The following is a 20,751-nucleotide window of genomic DNA, read 5'->3' on the forward strand; positions in this document are numbered from 1 at the left end:
CTTGTCACATTCAGATGATACGGAATGAATAGGTGAGACTTGGTCAATCCATGCGTGTTAACTGTTGGAATATAAAAGGCACTGCCATTTGACAACAGCATCACCTTCCTGGATTAAGGAAGGGCATGTCCCAGACCCTAGTTCCTCCATGTCAGAGTGTGTGGGCTGAGAGACCAGTACCCTAGAGAACCTCACAGAGGGGAAGAACATTCGATATGGAATAATTTAAGAATATTTTAAGAGATGACCATGGCGGGGGGGGGGGGAGGGGGAAGCCCAGGAATTTAGAAGCTACATCAAGTTGTTATTACTCATTACTATAAACAAGCATCCCCCACAGTGGCATTCAGTAAACCTTAGTTGAATAAGAAGAGAGATTTAAAAGCTAGGCATGGTGATATAGGATTGTAATCTTGCGGCTTTGGAGGTAGAGGCAGGAGGTAGAGGAGTTCATGGTCTTCCTTGGCCATGTAGGGAATTCGAGGACAGCTTGAGCTACATGAGCGCCTGTCTCTAAAAACAACTAATCGAAAGTACACACAGATCCAATCATGCCTTGGTACTATGCTTCAGTGAAGGTAGGACACAATTCCAACTGAAGCCCACTCCTTCCCTGTCCTATGACCTGGCCTCAGTCTCCTCATCTTCATGATGATAACCGTGCCTTCTAAGGGTGGGTCTTAGAATTTGATGTAGACTGGATGACTCAAAATGATCAGACCAAACACCTGGTTTGTCTGTTAGACGCCTCTTGGTGCCCTTGCCTTTTTGGATATCAGGACCTGAAGAGGACCTCACTGTGTGCCCCAGCTCTGAAGAGGGCATGCTTATCTTTAAATATCAATGAGTTTCTGCTTCCTAAAGAAACCACTTGTGCAGAACCAAGTTCAAAACAAAATCAGTGACCTTGAATTATTCTTGTTGTGGTGTGTTTGGCTTTCAATGTGTCTTCATTTACATGTAACATTTTTTTCAAACAAATCATTATATGGAACCTAATATTCAAGTTTTCAAATCTAATATTTCAAACCTAGTTTTTCCTTGTTTTGGATCTAATTTAGTTAGAAAATATGAGGCCCCATGAATTAAAATGTTATGCCGTTACTTCTCTAAACGACTCTTTAAAAATGGATTTTGACATTCTGGATAATTTCAAATATTTCAGGGAATTATTAATACTAAGCACAAATGTTATTTTTCAGAAATTCTCCCTGCCTGTAGAATTCCTGGCAAGAATTCTGTCCACGGTGAGGCGTGCATTATTCATTCTGACTTCACTTGTTTTTCTCTCTCAAGACCCAGAGCTGTGTGTGTTTGCTTGTTTACTCATTCAGTGTGGATTTTAGGAGCATTTGTTTGATGGCAGGTGCTGTATTATTCTAGGTGTCATGGAGGACTAAAGCTCTAACCCCACAGCCTTTAAAGGCTACCGATAGCGCAGTTAGAGTGAATGCCTCCATTAGGGTAAAGCTGAGTAAAGGAAGTCACACATCTCACTTTCCATGACTAGAAATAGCAGGCACCTCATTTGCTACTTCTGACCTTTGGAATTTTTTTCACGTGTCAATAAATGATTTCGGCTGTAGCTAATATTTACTGAATGCTCACCCCCTGCCTCGGACACCGAATTGCAGAAAGCTGCAACTGCTTTTGTCTGCAGTGGGTGCAAACTGTCTTTCACATAGGGAATCTTATATTTTCAGAGCTGCACATGCGAAGTCCACAGTGAGAGACCAACTGTGACTGAGCGCAGCCTGGTGAAAATCTAGGAGGTGCATGAGTCAAGCCTGGGAGTGAGGTGGCACAGACACACCCTCATACTCTCTGCTCCTCCCCAGACCTATGGAGCTGCTGGCCTTAAAAGGAGAGAGACATGTTGGTCTGCTGGTAACCAAGAAAAAAACAAAACAAAACAGACAGACCAAAGCAAACCAAAGACAACAAAAACTGAACAAAACCTATCGAAAACCACACAGCTGAAGTGCAGATGGCCTCGACATGGCGTTCTTGGTTCCGGGGTCAGCGAGTATCTCTGGAAGCCGGCTCCCTGCCTGTGGATTGTCTCATCACAGGCAGGTGAGTCAGGCGGTGATCTAGGTAAGCCTAGCCTGCCTAGAATAGAGTGGGGCTGCAACTTAACCTTATTCTTAGTGGGAAATTCAGCACAGTTCAGGAGCTGGAGCCTTATTTTTGTCACATGCCATGGTAAACCACCCCAGACTCCAGAAGTGCCACAGTTATCTCTTGCACGTCAGCATTTAGCCTAGGTACCGCTTGAGGAGACCATCGCTTTAAAGTCATCCCACCCTGCATTCTTACCAGCTGATTGGGTAATTGGTGAGTCACAGGTTAACTGAAACTAATGTGGCTACCATTTTTATTGATATATATCCAAACCTGCCTCTGTTGCATTTAAGCGACTACCTGCCAGAAGGAAAATGCTTCAGTCTTCTGCTCATCTAAGAGTCCCCCACTCTCGCGTGTGGGGTGTCAGTGGTTGCCTCTCCCTGTGATACTGACATCTAGCAGGTTTTTCAGAGACAGGAATGATGAGACCTCTTGGGATCACTGGACTGGCAGGCCATTCGTGATCTAGTGACTCAGTCCGTGTGTAGGGTGTAGTTGTCCAGCTTACCTTCTGCTTCCCAAGCCGCACACACAGTAAACAAGCAGAATAAGCCGCACCCCGAAAACAACCTCCCATTGTACTACCAGAGAGGTAGAATATTCCAGAACAGAACAGACAGAGGTACAGCATTCTGCCATCTGGCAGAGCTGCCGGTCCAGATGGATTCGCTAATGACTTCTCTAAAGTATTTAATCAGACTGTACTGAAAAACATGACTGGCATATTTAATTATCCTAAGTTAATGGGAGTCCTGCCAGATACACCCCTCAGTACGTGAGTTAGGCTTGTGTTTGAGGAGAGGAGAAAGGATGAATAGTCCCAGAAAGCTGGGGTTTGCATAGACCCCTCATTAGAGAGACTTCCCATTAGTAATTTGTGTATTGCAGTCTTGGCAGGATTCCTCCTTTCTCAGAGAGTGTGCTGTGAGGCTAGCCATGTTGAACATACTCATTTTATCAGTAACAGTTATACTGACGAGAACATCTGGGGATTGGTCATCCAAACTCCTCCCTACTTCCTGCCTCTGTGGATGACTTCTGAACTGCCAGATGGCCTCCCTTTGACATATGTATGTGGTTTTTGGTCCTTGTTTTTAGCTACTTAGTGTTTGTTTGTATCAAAGTATTATAGATACATAACCAAGGTGCTGGAGAAACCCCATGGCACCCTTTCCCAGCACCAATCCATCATCCAGAAGAAACCTGTTATTGATTGTTCTCGCCAGTGTTTGCCTCCAAACCGTCTGCTTGGTATGGCTTCTCACTGCCTTAGGCATGCCTACTTCCTGTTAATGTGCTTGAGGGTGTGCCTACAGGGGCCATCTTTATGTTTCCTCTCTTTCTTTTCTCCAAAGAAAGCATTTTACAATGATCAACATTCACTCTGCAGTTTCAAGTTCTGCCTTTTCCTTCTTCTGTCTTTTCTGGTTGTCATAGGAGTAGAGGGGCTTCCTTATGTATACGCACTACACATTTTCTTTGTGTGCCCATCCGCTAATGGAAACTTATGCTGGCTCCATACGGTGAGCGTTGTGAATAGTGCAGCAGCAAAAGCCGTTGTGCAAGGGTCTCTGTGGTGTGCTGACTTGGGTCCTCTGGTGTGTGCTCAGGAGTCAGTGAACATACTCGCGTTCTGTTCTCCAGCTTCTAAGGAACCTCCAAGCTGACTTCCGTAGTGACGGTACAGCTTATGTTCCCACACGGGTTGCCCTTCCCCTTGTCCGCAATGGCGTTCGCTGTTGCCTTCTCAATGATGCCCGTGCCGAGCCGTGTGAGACAGAATCCCAGCACTGTTCTGATTTGCACGTCCCTAAGGATGCTGAATGGTTTTGAGGTACTTGTTGGCCATGTGTATTTCCATTATATGATTGCCATATATTTAAACCATTAGCCCATTTGCTGTTGAATAATTTGGGTATGGGCTTGTTTGTGTGTGCTATTTAAGTTTTTTGTTCTTTATAGATGCGAGATAATAACCCCCTAGAGGATGTGTAGGTGACCGAGAGTTTCCCCTTCTGCAGCTGTTTCTACACAGTGCTAACGGTTTCCATTTTAATCTCATGCAACCCCACTTGTAGAACTTGAGATTGTGTCCTGTCGCCGTCTGATTGGTTTAATAAAGAACCAAATGGCCAATAGCTAGGCGGAAGAGGTGAGGCACACTTCAAGCAAAGAGACAGAGGAAGAGGAGATGAATCTTGCTGCAGGAAGGAGAAACATGGAGAGGAAACAGGAGGTGTAAGATGGAAGAGGTTAAAACCCAAGAGGCAAAATGTAGATTAATATAAATGGGTTGATTTAAGTTAGACGAGCTAGTGGGACAAGTCTGAGCTATCAGCTGAGCTTTCATAATTAATAATAAGTCTCTGTGTCGTTTTTATGACCTGGCAGCCAAAGAAAAATCTGACTACACAAGTTGACAGTGGAGATTAGTCCTCACAGTTTGGATGCCTCTTAAATCTGCTTAAAACGAGCAGCCTACTGTTGAGAGCTCCTCTCCAATGCAACTCAGAGAGAAGAGAGACTGCATTGGAATGAGGCTTTACTTTTCCTTCCCGACCCAGGTAGCCTTGCACCTGTGACTCTGTCCGTGCACCTGTGGCTGTGGCTGTTCTACCTGCAACTGTGCCCGTGCACCTGAGGCTGTGCCCGTGCACCTGCGGATGTGCCCGTGCACCTGAGGCTGTGCCCGTGCACCTGAGGCTGTGCCCGTGCACCTGCGGCTGTGCCCGTGTACCTGCGGCTGTGTCCGTGCACCTGAGGCTGTGCCCGTGCACCTGAGGCTGTGCCCATGCACCGGAGGCTGTGCCCGTGCACCTGAGGCTGTATCCGTTCCACCTGCGACTGTGCCTGTGCACCTGGGGCTGTGTTTGTGCACCTGCGGCTGTGCCCGTGCACCTGAGCCTGTGCCCGTGTACCTGCAGCTGTGTCCGTGCACCTGCGGCTGTGTCTGTGCATCTGTGGCTGTGCCCGTGCACCTGAGGCTGTGCCCGTGCAACTGCGGCTGTGCCCGTGCAACTGCGGCTGTGCCCGTGCAACTGCGGCTGTGCCCGTACACCTGCGACAGTGCTCGTGCACCTACAGCTGTGCTAAGCAGGGCTTGCTTCTTTCTGGTGTGTCGCCTTCTGTCTTTTCACATTTTTGGCCATCCTGTCACTTAGTTTGTGAATTTCTGAATCTTTCTGTCCTCTCATTGGAATAGATAGAATTCATATTTTTCTCTTCCTGTTCCTTCTCCTTTATTGGGTCATGCAGAGCACACAGTTTTATCTAAAAGTCTCTTACTTTTCTTAACCACTATCAGCATCCCAGTGATAGTCATAGCAGTGACTTGAGAATCCCTGGAATGCTTTGGTGGTCTTCTGATCCGTATAACTGCATGTCTGCAGTTCATTTCCTTTTATTGCAAAAAACAAGTCCACTGTGTGAATATATAATAGTGTGATTATTTATTTGACTGTTGATGGGTATTCATTTGCAATTTCTAGCTATTATAAATAAAGCAAAATTATTTAGGCAAGTATTTGTTTAGTCAATTCCTTTTATTTCTTTTGTCTAAATACTTGGGAATGGAATTGATCTTACATAAGTGAGAGTATGTTTATAACAAACTGCCAAACTGCCTCCAAAGTGATGTGTCATAGCGTCTCCCCTTAGTAATATAGACACATTCCACTTGTCTCTCATTCTCACAGCCTTCTTAATTTTAATTGTTCTTGACAATGTTCAAGTCCTATGACCTTATTTTAAACTGGATTGTTTTTGTACTATTGATTTGTAGATATTCTTTATATGTTCTGGGTACAAGTCCTTACTGATTATTTCCTCCCAGTTTGTTAGCTCTGGTCTCCTTTTTATAATGTTGTGTGCCAATGAGCAGAAGCTTTTATTTTGAAGAGCAGCTTTTCATTTTCTTATTATGATTCATGTTTATCTCTTGTTAGAAGCCAGTATCTTTCAAAGGTTGCAAAATGTTTCTCTTAGCTTTTTTCTTTTTGTTTTAATATGACTACTGTACCTCTCACTATTGTGTATGGGGAGAGCTGAGTTGAGAATTGAGGTTGCTGGGTTCTTTTATGAATATTTAATTTTTGAAACATTATTTGTTAATTAATACTAACAAGTACACAAAGCATAAAATGCATATTAATAGGGATAGTATATAGTTAATATTTTTAATTAAATTTATTGTTATTATTTGTGTGTGTGTCTGCGTGTGTGCATGTGTGTGTGTACTTGTGCCATAGTGTACTTGTTGAGGTCAGAGGATAATCTGGGCAGTCAGGTTTTTCCTTCCATTCCATGGATCCTTGGATAAATTTCAGGTTGTCGGGTTTGGTGGCAGGTGCCTTTATCTGCAGAGCCCCCTGGTTGGCCCGAATGTGTATCCTATGTCGCCTCTAGAGTGCTAGAACTGCAGGTATGCTCTGCCACACTCGGAGCCTCCTCTCCTCCCTGAGGATGGGACCAGAGTCTTGTGCTTGCCTCATCGCACTGTGTCTGATGTGTAAGTGCATTGTGTACTTTTTGGTTTCAGTGTTGTTGTTGAAAGCTGCCCTTGACCGCTGAGTTTACCTCCAGGTGTATTAGAAATATATTGGCAGTATAGCACCAGCGTAGATGTAGTTCTAAACTAAATTCTGTGTTAATCCTTAAACAGATTAATTTTGCTAATTCTGACTCCTCCTGTAAAGGCTTTTGGTCTAAGTTTTATGTTGATCAAAATTTTATTGTTAGTTGATAGCTTTATTGATTTCAGTAGTTGCAATATTTGTGTTCGCATGAGATTGCTAAGCCCCGTCTTTCCCAGCCTTTTTGTTTGGGGCACTTTCTTCTTAGTATGGCATCCTTACATCCTGTATGTTTTTTTTGTTTTGTTTTGTTTTTGTTTTTGTTTTTGTTTTTTTTTTTTTGATTTTTCGAGACAGGATTTCTCCGTAGCTTTTGGTTCCTGTCCTGGAACTAGCTCTGTAGACCAGGCTGGCCTCAAACTCACAGAGATCCGCCTGCCTCTGCCTCCCGAGTGCTGGGATTGAAGGCGTGCACCACCACCGCCCGGCCTGTATGTTTTTCTTTTTCTATATTTTTACCAGTTTAATTCTGAGAAGATGGTGTTGTTATTAGATTTGTCAGGCCCATTCACTGTAGCTTCCCATGTACTCACTTCCCTGGCTTAGAACATCTAGTCCTGGGGGTGACGGGTAGGTAGCAAGTGTGTCTGCTGCATGCGGCCGGTTGATGGAGCCCCGTTGTTGTGTTGCTTCAGGCACTGCTTTTTGCGCTGCTCTAGGACTTGGCATTTCTTCTTTGAAGTAGATACTGCTATTCCCATGTTATAGAAAGGAAACTGAGGCACAGAGTGGAGTAATTTACAGGTCATGACTCAGCAAGGGACTGCTTACAGTGTTTTTGTTTAAATCTTTTATAACTCAGGTTATATAAAAACTGATATAATTGAAGGTAAGAGTCTCTCTCTAAAGCCCGGCATATTCAAAGCTTGAAACACTTTATTTAAAAAATAAGCAATCCAAACAACAGAGACCTTGAAGCAGAGCCTACTGAAATCTGCATGAGTAGAATATTTGCTAAAGTTGCTTTTGCTCAAGAGCTATGCTGATTGTGTGAAAAACGTAGGGGACTTTGACCCTATGTTCGAGCCTTATCTTTGCCATTAGTTTGACTGCAAATCAGATTTCCGTGCAAGTTCATGTTCAGGAGATCCTCTTGAAGAAATGGCTAGGGACGTGCATGGAAAAGTCATTACCTAAGTGTGTAGGGACGGCTACTGTGGGACAGGCGGCACTCTGAGAGAGAAAGCCTGCTCACAACTTCGTCCACAGACGCTCCACTGATGGATGTGTCTATGGCACACACATTGTAAGTAATACAATGTCTAACAGTCTATTATACATTCAGTATAGCAAATCAGTCCTCAGAGAGGGCTCCCATTGGTTACTGCTGGACTTGTGTCCTTGCGGTCAACCTGTGGTTGCCATTGAACCGTGATTTATCAAAATTAGATACGGAATCAATACTTTATTCAGAAAAGTCTTGGACTGGACTTGTAGTTTAGTGGCCATAAGCTTGCTTAGCATGTGCATGGTCCTGGGTTCTATCCTGGTTACATACACATACACACACATACACACGCACCCACGCACACATGCACACACACTCATATTGTTGACAGATGTAGTTCTGATATGAATGTTAGTTCGTAATCCATTTACTGTTGATGAAACAGGATGTATTTGGGAGCTTTAGTCATTTGCTAATGATATAAGCTATCTTCTTGATCAACTACAGCAGTGCTTCCACGGTCCCCATTGTTTTAATTTCTTAAGCACAGACAGTTACCAAAGCAATACACGAAGGCGCGATTTCCAGTGCTTTTTGTTTCTGTAATGCACACCTGCCTGCCATTTCTGACTAAGCCACCAGTGTGATAGTGAAGTAGATCTGGGAGGAGATGCACAGCCCGCAACCTTCTGTGCTATCTCTGCCATGCCTTTGTTCTAATATGGTTTATTTAATCATGTTAATAGGGATTTCTAACAGTTGCTGCTTAATAACTGTCTCACAAAGTTGTTAAAACTTAACTGTCAATTCCTGCCAGTCCAGTGGCTCTCAACCTTCCTAACGCCGTGACCCTTTAATACAGTTCCTCATGTTGTGGCGATCCCCCAACCGTCAAATTACTTTCTCTGCAACTTCATAACTGTAATTTTGTTACTGTTATGAATTGTAATGTAAATATCCGTGTTTTCCAATGGTCTTGGGCGACCTCTGTGGAAGGGTTGCGGCTCACAGGTTAAGAACCTCTGTGCTAGCCTGTCGAATCTGACTTCAGCTAAGCCCCCGGAAACTCCGATCCGGGGCCATTGCTCCTTATTATCAGTGATAGTGTTCCTAAAACGTAGCTTCATGTCATTGTGGGTATGGATACAGGTATGGAAATGCTCAGCGTGTGCTATATTTATTTTTAACGTATTCTCATGGGATGGAGCACTTATCCTCCGTGTAGGGCAGGTCAAGAAATGGGATGGATTCTCATAGTCTAAGTTATTGTCACTCTCATTGCCCATCCAGGCCTCCCTGGAAGGTGAGCCCCTCTCCATGGTGGAAGAGGTCACTGTCCTGGGGATGGCAGTGTACCCCGACACTGTAGCCAGACACATATCTGGGGCTGAAATTAGAGCACACCTTTCCTGGTGCAAAGCTCCGCTCATTTGGGTCATGGTGTTGAACTCAAGCTGCCTTTGCGTTTTCCGTCTTGTAGACACACCTCCGCTGGGCCTGGGTGACTCCCCACTGAACCTCTGCAGTGTTCCAGCCCAGTGACCTTGATCTGCCTGCCTGCTGGCTGGGAAGCCTTGCTCGGGCTTAGGTTCAGGAGTGGGAGACAGCTGCCATGCTTTCCTGGTGAGACCATTAGGAAAGAAACCAGCATTGGGGCGTCTCTGAGAAAAGTGCCAGGCAGCCTCCTACAGCCTCCATAACAGTGAAATGAGGTTTCAAAAGTACGTCAGACTCAGGAACACTTTTTAATTGCTGCCTTTAGAACAAGTACTAGAACTATTTATTTTTAAATGATTGTCACTGTTTTACACCGGAGGATCAAGGATGGTTAGCGCTAATCACAGGACTCTGTCCAACCTCATAAAGAAGGCTTCTCTTTCTGTGACCCTGTTAATTAGCACTTCTTTCCTCAACATATTTGGAAATTGTTATGAGGCTACCTGCCATCACGAAGATAGACTTCTGCCCTCTTGGTCTGCTACAGAAACAAATCAATTTCTCCTCCTGGATAGGTTTGTGGAAGTATGCTCTGCAGTGCTTTCTGTTGCTATGGTAACAGAAGATGGGCTTTCCCAGGGGAACTCAGTTTATATACACACAGAGAAAATCGGTCTCTCAAAGCTTGATTCTTTTTTTTTTTTTCAAGAAACAATAAACCAAGCAGGGAGTGAAAAACAGACACCAGACTGTTTCGTGTGGGTGTGGAATGGCACTTCCATGTGATAAACTCTTCTGATTACAGAGTCAATTTAAAATGTTCTAATATTATGGCATGGCCATTGATATATTTTGCAAGATTAGCAAAGAGGTCCAAGTTTCCTTAGGACAGCGAAGAGATTTTATGGACCCTGAGCTGTCAGAGATACTTGAAATGCAGGAGAGAGCGGGAGAGCTTCTCATCCCAGGGCGAATCCAGCCGTGCCGTGGCAAGTGAGAAGACAGGCTCTGGCTTGAAACACTTCCTGCCGGGGTCCTTTCCTCATGGGAAGATACCGAATGTGGCTTTACCATGTGAAGCCTTATCTCACATGAGGAAGCTCAGGCGGCAACGCCGTCCATCGTGGTCAGTCATTACACTAGACATGGAGAGCCGTGTCTGATCTGCTGGTTGGGTTTAGGCCTGACAGTTGGGATGGCTGCTTAGGCCTGGAGCGCCTGAGTCATTGTGATGTATAAAGGGCCGGATTTGATAACTGGCCTGCGTCTGTATTCAGATTGATGACTACCTTAATTGTCATCAGAGAATTTTGATCTAGCAACGGATGGAAGCAGATGCGGAGATACCCAGCTAAGCACTGGACTGAGCTCCCAGAGTCCCATCATAGAGAGGGAGGAGAGATAATATGAGCAAAGAGGTCAGGACCATGATTGGGAAGCTCACAGAGACAGCTGACAGGAACTAGTGGAAGCTCACTGACTCCGGACTGAAAGCCACCTGCCTGCACAGGACCAAACTAGGTCCTCTGAATGTGGGTGACAGTTGTGTGGCTTGATCAGTTTGTGGGGCCACTGGTAGCGGAGCCAGTATTTATCCCTAGTGCATGAACTGGCTTTTTGGAGCCCATTCCCTAGGAAGGGATCCCTTGCTCAGCCTAGATACAGTGGGGAGGGCCTTGATCCTGCCTCAAGTGAGGTAACAAACTTTGTTGACTTCCCATAAGAGACCTCACCCTCCCATGGCTGGGTGGGGGAAGATGTGGAAAGCAGGAGTAGGGGAGGGAGCGGGAACTGGAATTGTTATGTAAAATAAAAATGATTGTTTTAAAAATTGAAAGAAAGAAAGAAAATCCAGTCATAGAAATATATCCATTGTTTAAATTGCTTCTGAACTGAGGCTAAGATACTCTGGGATTAGGAAAGAAGATCCTTTTGAAAATGATTCATTTAAAATTATTTTATTTATTATTTATTTTAAAATATATTTTTATATTTAGAAAGGTATATTTTAAAATGTGTTTTAATTAAGTTATATTACATCACTTTTTCTCTTTCCTTTCCTACATCTAATCTCTCCTGTTTCTCCTCCCATATTCTGCACCCAAATTCCTCTCAAATTGGTGGATATTTTTCAATTTTTATTGTCTTATACAGACACACACACACACACACATATATATATATACAGCCTGCTGAATCCATTTTTTTAATTTCTGTGTATGATTTCTGGTTGATTTTTGTATTGGATAAGCAGAGAGGGATCTCATCCTTGGGAAAGGCTAACTCTCCCTCATCAGTCATTAGTGACCTGCTTCGTTAGGGGGTCGGACCCCATGAAGTTTCCCACCTTCTGCCTTAGTGTATCTGTTGATACTGCTACCGGTCAGGTCTTGTTTAGGCAGCCTTTTCTAGGAGACCCAGTCTCTGCAGCAGACTTCCCGGGCCTCTGGTTCTCGTAAGCTTTCTGCCCCCTTCTGAGATGTTCCCCGAGCCTTGGGTGCAAGGGATGTGCTGTAGGTGGACCTCTTGAGTCTGGGTTCCTCACAGCCATTAAAGGGGTTATGATTGGGGTTCTTGAATTCATAAATTGAGAGGTGTGGGGAAAGGGGGACTAGATGCCCATGGTAGCCTAAACCTAGACAACATGCCAAGGTCACACATTATAACCATCCAGTTGTTGAAATTCATGAAGTTTTTTTTAACCTTATGAAAAGTTCAAAGTGCTATCAAACAAATAGGGACAAATTTAAGATAAATGTAAATACCGCTTGTTTGTGCCCTGAGGGATGCATGGATGTTGTCAATTTCTTGCCCAGGTGAGAGAAGTAAAGCTTCAGGGAAGCCAGTGAGGAAGTTCCCAGTAATGGAGTAAATGTCGTTTGTCCCCATTGTGCCGTTGCCCCTAGTTTTCCTTTTGGTGCTGCGGGATTGGATCTAGGCTCTCTCCTAGCGTGCTTGGCAAATGTTCCGCTGCAGAGATGTATCTCCTCGCTGTTCTCTTCCTTTGTTTGTTTGTTCTTAGTGCTGGGGATTGAACCCCGGGACTTGTGCATGCCAGGCAAGCAAGCTACCATTGAGCTACAACCCCAGCCGCTGCTCTAAGTCTACGGGGAGCATGTTGCGTGCAAGCTGGAGAAGGAGGACAGAGACTCGGGGCTTAGAAAAGGAGAAATAGCTAACTTTGTTGTACTCAAGCCGTAAAGAAGAAGCCTGGAAAAACAAGTGTCATGGGCTGGGAAGAGTGAATTTTGAGAAAAGCATAAAAGAATTTTGATAAGAAAAGCAATCCCAATGAGAACTTTGACATCAATGTAGAAAATGTGTGGTTATAACAGGATCACCCAGGACAGTAAGCCCTGGGCTGACGGCACCACACATTCAGATGGGGGAGCGTGGTCGCGACTGTGTAATGTAGACTGATAAATTCTCACGAGGCGTTTGTAGTCCTCTTTTTGTTTTGTTTGTCACGGTACCAAACTAGCTGAGGAAACAAAAGAGTAAAGACTTATTTTGACTTGCAGTTTCAAAGATTTCAGTCCAAGCTTTCTAGGCCCATCAGTCTGGGCTTGTGGTGAGGGAGGTTATGTTGTGGAGTACACAGGCACACATTTTGTGGTGGCCGGGAAGGAGAGGGAAAGACCAGAGAGGGGACATGCCTGCAGTAACCTCCTTCCTCCAGTCGCCCCACGCCCTGGTTCCTGGAACCACTTCCCACTAATGCTCTCCAACTCTGAACTCATCAATGGTTTAATCCATTGATTAAGTCAAAGCCCTCACAGCATACTTCCAAAAGCCTGCTGTACTGGGAACCATTCCTTCAATACCAGCCTCTGGGGATATTCATAACTAAGCCATGATGGCCTCTAGAATCCCAAGAATCTGCTAGCTATCTCAGTCATTTAAAATGGAGGTCATGGCCACAGCAAGTGAGTCATGTCTCTTGGGGTGTCTCTGGCCATCCAGGGGCAATCTGCCCTTCCTCTTCCCTTTCTAGTCTCTAAGTGGAACATCTTGACCCTGGGAGAGGGCAGAGACATTGTGGCAGGAGGGTTGTTGGCATCGTGGAGTGAGGAGGCCAGCAGGCCTGCTTTTGGTCCTGCCTGGCTCCCGCATGGCTAGCTTAGCCCCAGAAATAATAACACACAAATTGTATTCATTTAAACACTGCCTGGCCCGTTAGTATCTTGATTAATTCATTTCTAATAATCTGTGTAGCACCATGAGGTGGTGGCTTACCGGGAAGTATTCTAGCCTATGTCCGTCTCAGAGAGGAGAGGCATGGCGTCTGCCTCACTGCCTTCTACCCAGCATCCTGTTCTGTTTACTCCGCCTACCTAATTTTCTGTTCTATCAAAGGGCCAAGGCAGTTTCTTTATTAACCAATGAAAGTAACACATAGACAGATGACCCTCCCCCATCAGCTTCGTCAATCAGCCTCTCCAGCAAGCATTTCTAGAACCCTTCCTCTGCCAGATGATAGCCCAGAAACTATGGAGAAGAATGAAGAAAACCCCCTCCCCTCATTCATCATCTGGCCAAACTATTTTCTTTACAACTGGTATGTTTCCACCATGGCACTAACTTGGGGAGTTTCACTAAAATCTAGAAGAGTTAAAACCATGTCTGTCCTCATAAAAGCCTCTCAGCTCCCCGCTTCTTGTCCATCACTGTGGAAGGTTCTGCTGTCACCTAACGTCCTGGTCTCATCACAACCTTTTCTGAGCTGCCCCTGCCTGCTGGACCCACATCATTCTCTACCCTTGTCAGTCAGCTTTGAAGACTGTCTTTTCACAACAAATGCCCACTCACACCTGACCTTTTAAAGCCAGGTAGTCCCCCAGAGTCTTGGGCGGATGGGGACTCATTCTTCCATCTTTCTGTCACTGTGTAGACTGGCTGTCACTCCCCTTCAGGGGCTCCTTGAAACGCAGCACCGATTTCTTTCCTTCCTCCCGTCCTCCAGTCCTCCCTTCTTCCCGTTCTTTCTATTTGTGTGTCTGTTGCTCTGTACTTGACATATCAAAGCCCTAAAGTTTTAGTGAATGAATAACTGATCTATGCTATAGCGTCACAGAGGGGAGTTCTGCAGACTGCTGCCACGCCTGTCATTAACGGGACAGATACGGAACTGCGCGTTCTTTTGGCAGTTTTATAGGGTCTCTATGCTTGGGTCCTCAGTGGGGCGAAGGCCTGCTCTCCAAGGTGTGTGCTAGTGGAGCTTTTACAAAGTGGAAGCTGCAGGGTGGTCTCGAAGCCACTGGGGCAAACAGCCTCGATGGAGCTAAGGTGGCCCTGCCTCCTTCCTTCACTTCCCCTTCCCAACAGTGACATGAGCTGTTTTGCTCCCACCATAATGCAGGGCCTACTGATCAAAGACTGTAACTAATAAACCTGAGGCCAAGTATATCATTTCTTTTTATAATTGGGTGATCTTTTATGGCAACAGAAAGCAAACGAACACATGCACACACGGTTAAATATCAACTACAGATACATTCTAACAAAACTGTGATTGGAAGGTCCCCTTTAGACTGTTCGAAATCCTCTTTCAGCTGACTTGGAGAGCTGAAGTGTTCTATAACCTTAGAAGGTTTTCAGCACCCGAACACTTGTGTTAGGAGATTTTTTTACACACACGTCATCTTTTTATTACTTCATTATAAAGATTATTGAGGATATATATTTTAAAATAACATTATTTACATTTATATCTGTCATATTTGTAGCCATATTTATCATTCATTCATTCATTCATTCATTCATTCATTCATTCATGTATATGTGAGAGTCCACACGTGCCTTGGCGCATGTGTGGAGGTCAGAGGACAGCTGGTGGGACTACTTTTCTCCTCTCACTGTGGGCGGCGTCTAAGATTGACCGCAGGTTTCCAGCACTGAAGGGAGCACTTTTACCCTCAAAGCCTTCTCGCCAGTCCCTGAAGATATGTTTTAAAGGAAGTACTTGTTACACATCAAACTCACTTTAAGTCAGATTTACTTATTTTGTGTATTGAGAATCTGTGTGTACCCGCCCCTCATGGCTTGGGTGGAGAGCCCTGTGGAGGAATGTCTTCCTCAAGCCCTTCTCCACTTAATTCCCTGGGACCTGCCTGACTCCACTCGTTGGTGCTGACTCAACAGGGGCTAGTTTTCAAGACTGGTAAAGTGCAATGTTCGGTTTTGTCATTTTTTAGATTCCCAACACCTGTCTTTGGGAAGGTACGCATCTTTACACATTGTGTTGAGCACACTGACTTTTCCATCCCAACTCTCTTGACTTCTTCTCTTGGCTGCTGCAGATTCCTTGAAGTGGGACTTGGTATTTGATGAAATTTTATTTTACTAGCACTACAGAGGAAAAGTGTTTCACAAACCACAGGTTTAGCAATCTGCAGTTCCCTTGATGTCCCCAAGGCTTATGTAACAGAGAAGGTTTCATTTCAAATGCAAACTCCATGACAACAGACGCTGACAGTATTGACCTCGTGGCCTTTCTGTGCTTTGGAGTCCTAATGAGCGCTGTCTTGCTAATCTGCAAGCCTGCCAATTAATGGAAAAGTGAACTTTCTCTTAGCAGCAGCATTTTTAAATTAAAGTCAAAATCTAGGTTGAATACTTAATAATATTTTGAAAACCAGTAAGTAAATATTACTTAGCCCAATGATAGGGCTATGAAATATGTTATTAGAGATTTATGAACATGATTGATGTTGATTTTCAAGGTAACTAAGTAGGTAAAATTGAATAAAATTTCCATCATGTTTTACTACTCTTATCTTTGCCCAAACTGAGCATTTTAATTTATAATAATCAGGCAGTTGATTCCTTTGGGAATCGACAGACTCTTCCTTCTGAAATCATCTGGTTTAATGATTTAGGATAAGAAACAAACTGGGGTTAAAGACAATCAGTATATATGAACTTTTGTTCAGTTAGAAAATATGAAAAGAGACCTTTTTCTTTTTCAGCCTTGCCTTACACCCGGATAAAATTCTGATTGCAACCGGCCAAGTTGGGAAGGAACCATATATATGCATATGGGATTCCTATAGTGTCCAGATGGTGTCCATTCTTAAAGATGTCCATACACATGGCGTTGCGTGCCTGGCTTTTGACTCGGATGGACAGGTGCGTATCTTTCTTAATTTATGTTTTCCTTAATGAGTCCTTAAATACCTAAAATTATAATACTAATGGCTACCACCCTTGCAGCTTCCCTTTGGAAGCATCCCAGAATTCCTCAGTTGGCCAGCTCCAAGCTAGTGGTGATGGTACAGCCCTCTCAACAGGCTCCAGTCTTGGTTTCCTTTTCCCTCTCCACTCTCTGATTAATAAGCTCCATAAAGGAACTCATAAGGCTAGGTCCATGAGGGGTCAGCAGCCCGGTTTTGTCCATTATTAGCATCCTGTCTGGGCTGAGGGGGCTGCACCAAGCCCTTTGCACAGAGCACAGACCCTGCAAGAACATTGTACCTTTTGCTTTAAGGCTTCCGCATCACCTCCTGATGACCATTCAGAAGATTCTTTTTGGTTCTGCCTTGAGGTCACTTCTTATTCTCCCTTCTTCCCCCCGGCTCCCTTCTAGCTGAAGCAGTCAGCAGTTCCTCTGTGTTTATGCTTTTCTTTACAATAACTCCAACACGCCTCCCACCCCTCCTCCATTTTTCAGGCATAGTCCTTTAAATCCTAAGTCAGAGCCATGTATAATGTAATTTCAACATTGTCTTAACTAGTATTTTCATAACTCTTATTTCTTTACTGTTTTGTCTGCATGTGTTATGTGTATCACATTCTTGTCTAGAGTTCAGGAGAGGTCATCAGATCCCTTGGAACTAGAGTTACGGATGGTTGTGAACCACTACATGGGTGCTGGGACACAGACCCAGGTCCTCTGCAAGAGCAATGCATGCTCTAAGTCCTGAGCATGTCTCCAGCCTCCTCTCTACAGTTTCTCAGTAATTCATCTCAGCAGCTGGAAATGTCAAAGTACCTCAGAGCCAACAAAGTTTAAAGTAGCATCGCACGAAGTCCAAATAGTGTAGGTGGGCGTCCCCTGTTAACCAGCTTTCCTCACTCTCCAGGGTAGTCAGGATAGACAGGGTGGCAAGATTCGTCAGGCAAATACTGTGCCTTTGCATGCCCTGAGTCGGGCTCCACTCTTCATCTGAAGTCTGCTGCGTACTTGTTTGCCCCTGTTCTTTGAAGACATCACAAGGGTGTGAGACCAGTACCCATAAGCTATCGCTCCTTCCTCGGGTGTACAACAACACTTGACAGGAAAAGGTTACTGTACCTTTAAAAGCGAATGGAAACACCAAGGGCTTACTCCTGGCTCCAGCTGCAATCCCCTTTTTACTGAAGTGGCAGCTTTCCTCTCCGGCCTTGGCCATGTCCCTACATGGTGTCCCTTCCGCCATCTCTGTCATCCTTTGTGTTTCAGTTAATTTATTCAGTCAGTGTTTGGCTAAACCAGTGGTAGTTTAGTAAGTTAGTGTCATGCAGACGTGAGTGAAATCACTGGTAGACATTCAGCCAAACTAAGAGTGGAAGAAATTCACTAGGTGAAGATGAGTTCACTGGTTGGAATCTTTTTAAGGTAATCAACATTGTGGTATCTTCCCCTCTTGGGAGAGAGCACTGGTCTGCTCGCTTTTCGAACTGATCAGAATGGCTAAACTAAATTAATTGGAATGCATATGCTGTGTAATCATTGATGTAGGCTGTGTGGCTCATGCACCTTCTCTCACGTCATCTCCATTTGAGCAAAGATCGAGACCAAATTTTGTTTTGAAATATCACAAGATGCTATGCACTAGAGGGAAACCCAGCTTTAATTGTGAGGTCTTTGTCCGTTTTATTTCCCCCTGTTTTATTTCATTCATCTGTTTCCTTCTGAAGTCCTGGCTACTTCGACAGGCGGGGAGCCGGGTAGACTGTGTGAATTGCCATGATGGATTTCACGGCCCCAGGGCAGAGTTCACTGAAATCCAATAATACTGAGAAAATGACAAATTCCTCATTGCCTCTTCATTGACAAAGGCAATAGAAATTCTCTTTTAGGTAGCCGTGGGGCTTGTTACTGTAAATGAACACAATAGATTTCTTTTAACTTTTTTTAACTTAGGAAAAATGCGTGTCTCTGCTAGTGTTTGTTAACTGATTTTTTTCCATTAAAAATAAACTGAATAAAATTTACCCATTCTAATTTGCTTATGTTGATAAAAGTATTTTTAGTTTGTTAAGTTATGTTTTATCATTTCTTTTTAAATTAACTTACTTTCATATCACTTGCATTGGTGTTTTGCCTGCATGTACGTCTGTGTGAGGGTGTCAGACCCCTTGGAACTGGCATTCCAGACAGTAGCAGCTGGGAATTGAACCTGGATTGTCTGAAAGAGCATCTAGTACTTTTAACCACCGAGCCATCTCTCCGGTCTATTGCTACAACTCTTAATGAAAAATTATAGCAAAGATCTTTATTAAGGAAGCATTCTAAGACCCCCAACTATTCTTTTTATGTAAAGCATTCCTAATGGAAACCACTTTTAGTGATGACACCTGAACGAGCCCTGTTGTAGCAACACTTGTCCATGTAGGCACATGAGGCCCTCTGTCCTTCCATACACCAGGTATGAGTATAGGCTTAGGCATACTCATTCTTCCCAAAGTGGTGAATATTGCCAGTTTGGCAGGATCTAGAATCAGCCAGGAGATGAGTCTTGGGGCATGCCAGTGAGGGGTTATCTGGACCAGGCTGGCTGAAATGGGAAGACCTGCTTTGACTCTGGGCAGCACCTTCCATAGACTGTGGTCTTGGAATGAATACAAAGGAGAAGGTGAGCAAGACCCTCTCTGCCCAAGGACGGTCTCCCTGGCACAGCAAGCAAGCACAAGCCTTCCTGCTCTGAGCTGCTTGTGTCGAGTGGATCGTCAAGGTGGAGAGATGAGTCACCAAGACAGAACACTGGTCCTGAGGAGTGAGGTGATTGCTATGATGAACCTGACCAAGTGGTTGTGGGGTCTTTGAAACTGGATTTGGGGAGGAATATGGAAGAAGAGTTTGGAACGTGGTGCTAGAGAAGCCACTGAGTATTGTTAGCGGAGCCTACAATGTCCTTGTGGTTGGAGCTTGGAACACAGGCTGCTAAGAGAAGCACTGACAGTGGAGCCTCGGCTCCTGGGGCTTCGCACAGGAACAAGGGTTCTTTTGTTTGTTTGTTTGTTTTTAATTTTGTTTTTAGGTCTTTCAAAACAGAGTTTCTCTGTGTAGCCCTGGCTGTCCTAGAACCCGTTTTGTAGCCCAGGCTGGCCTCAACTCAGAGATCTGCCTGCCTCTGCCTCTTGAGTGCTGGGATGAAGGTGTGTGCCACCATCGCCAGAACAAGAATTCCATTGGGACCCGGATTCTAGGCCATTTGTATGATGCTCTCGTAATGGGTCTGGATGCACCCACCTGTGCCCTGCAGGAAGCCGAATCCTGGAGTCATGAGCATCTGTCTGACGGAGCAGACTTCAGGGCAGCAGAGCATCGGGCTGTGGTATGATTATTGCTCTCCACCCTTTTCCAGATCAGTAGAAAAGAGGAACAGATGGAATAGAGAGAATAAAAACGTGCATCTTGATGAGAAAAAGACCATAAGCAAGTTTAAAGTTGCTGCCAAGATGTGTGCTGAAAAGGAGGCTGAAACTGTTAGCATTGGGGCAACAAGAATGTGCCCCCACTAACCCTAAGGGCGAGATTCCACCCATTAAAGGCTCCAACTGTGCAAAAGCAAATCGCTTGAAACGGTAGAGTCTGCACCTTTAAGGCATATGAGGGCTTTCCTGTTCATGGAAGCAGATGCTGGGAGAGAGTTGTTCAAGAGTCAGAATAGAGAGGCCGCTACAACTGTGGTCCAAAGAAGCCAGCGCCCATCTCCTGTCGGCACAGAATTTAGCAGTGTCGTGTGCAGAGTACTGTTTTATCAAGCATGAAAAATGGAACTTTGAGCTAGTCATTAAGTCTTTGAGAGAAACACTGAGTTCAGGATCACACCATGCATTTCCACAAGGAGGCCCAGAGGCATCAGTTGCCATGGAAACCGCAGGCTACCAGAGCTATCACAACCATGGGACATCTACTGAAGACAGCTTCAGGCTCACAAGAGTGAATACGTGTCCTCAGGCAATGGAGCTGGAGGGTGGAGCTGCCCATGACTTTTAGAATTCAATTCCAGCACAAGCCCCGGATGTCAGGCATGAAGCTTCCACATCTGCTCTTTTCCCTGCTGGGTGTTAGTCTCCTTGCTGTGCTCTATGGAGTGGGAGTGTTTACACAGGGCCTTTGCATGTGAGAAGCAAGAAAACATTGTCCAGGAGTTCCCTGTTGAAAGATCACTGGACTCTGGG

At 44.7% G+C, this 20,751-nt stretch overlaps 1 protein-coding gene across 2 annotated transcripts in view; it reads left to right on the forward strand.

The window, feature by feature from the left end:
• Eml6 (EMAP like 6) overlaps positions 1-20,751 on the forward strand; it is a 272,287-nt gene that overhangs the window by 89,897 nt on the left and 161,639 nt on the right. For both annotated transcript variants that reach the window (XM_057771307.1, XM_057771309.1), the window contains exon 3: positions 16,332-16,491. In XM_057771307.1, coding sequence (XP_057627290.1) covers positions 16,332-16,491 — 160 coding nt within the window. The remainder of the gene's footprint in view (positions 1-16,331; positions 16,492-20,751) is intronic.

This window comes from Chionomys nivalis, chromosome 6 (genome assembly GCF_950005125.1).
Source record: "Chionomys nivalis chromosome 6, mChiNiv1.1, whole genome shotgun sequence".
Taxonomy (NCBI): Eukaryota; Metazoa; Chordata; class Mammalia; order Rodentia; family Cricetidae; genus Chionomys; species Chionomys nivalis.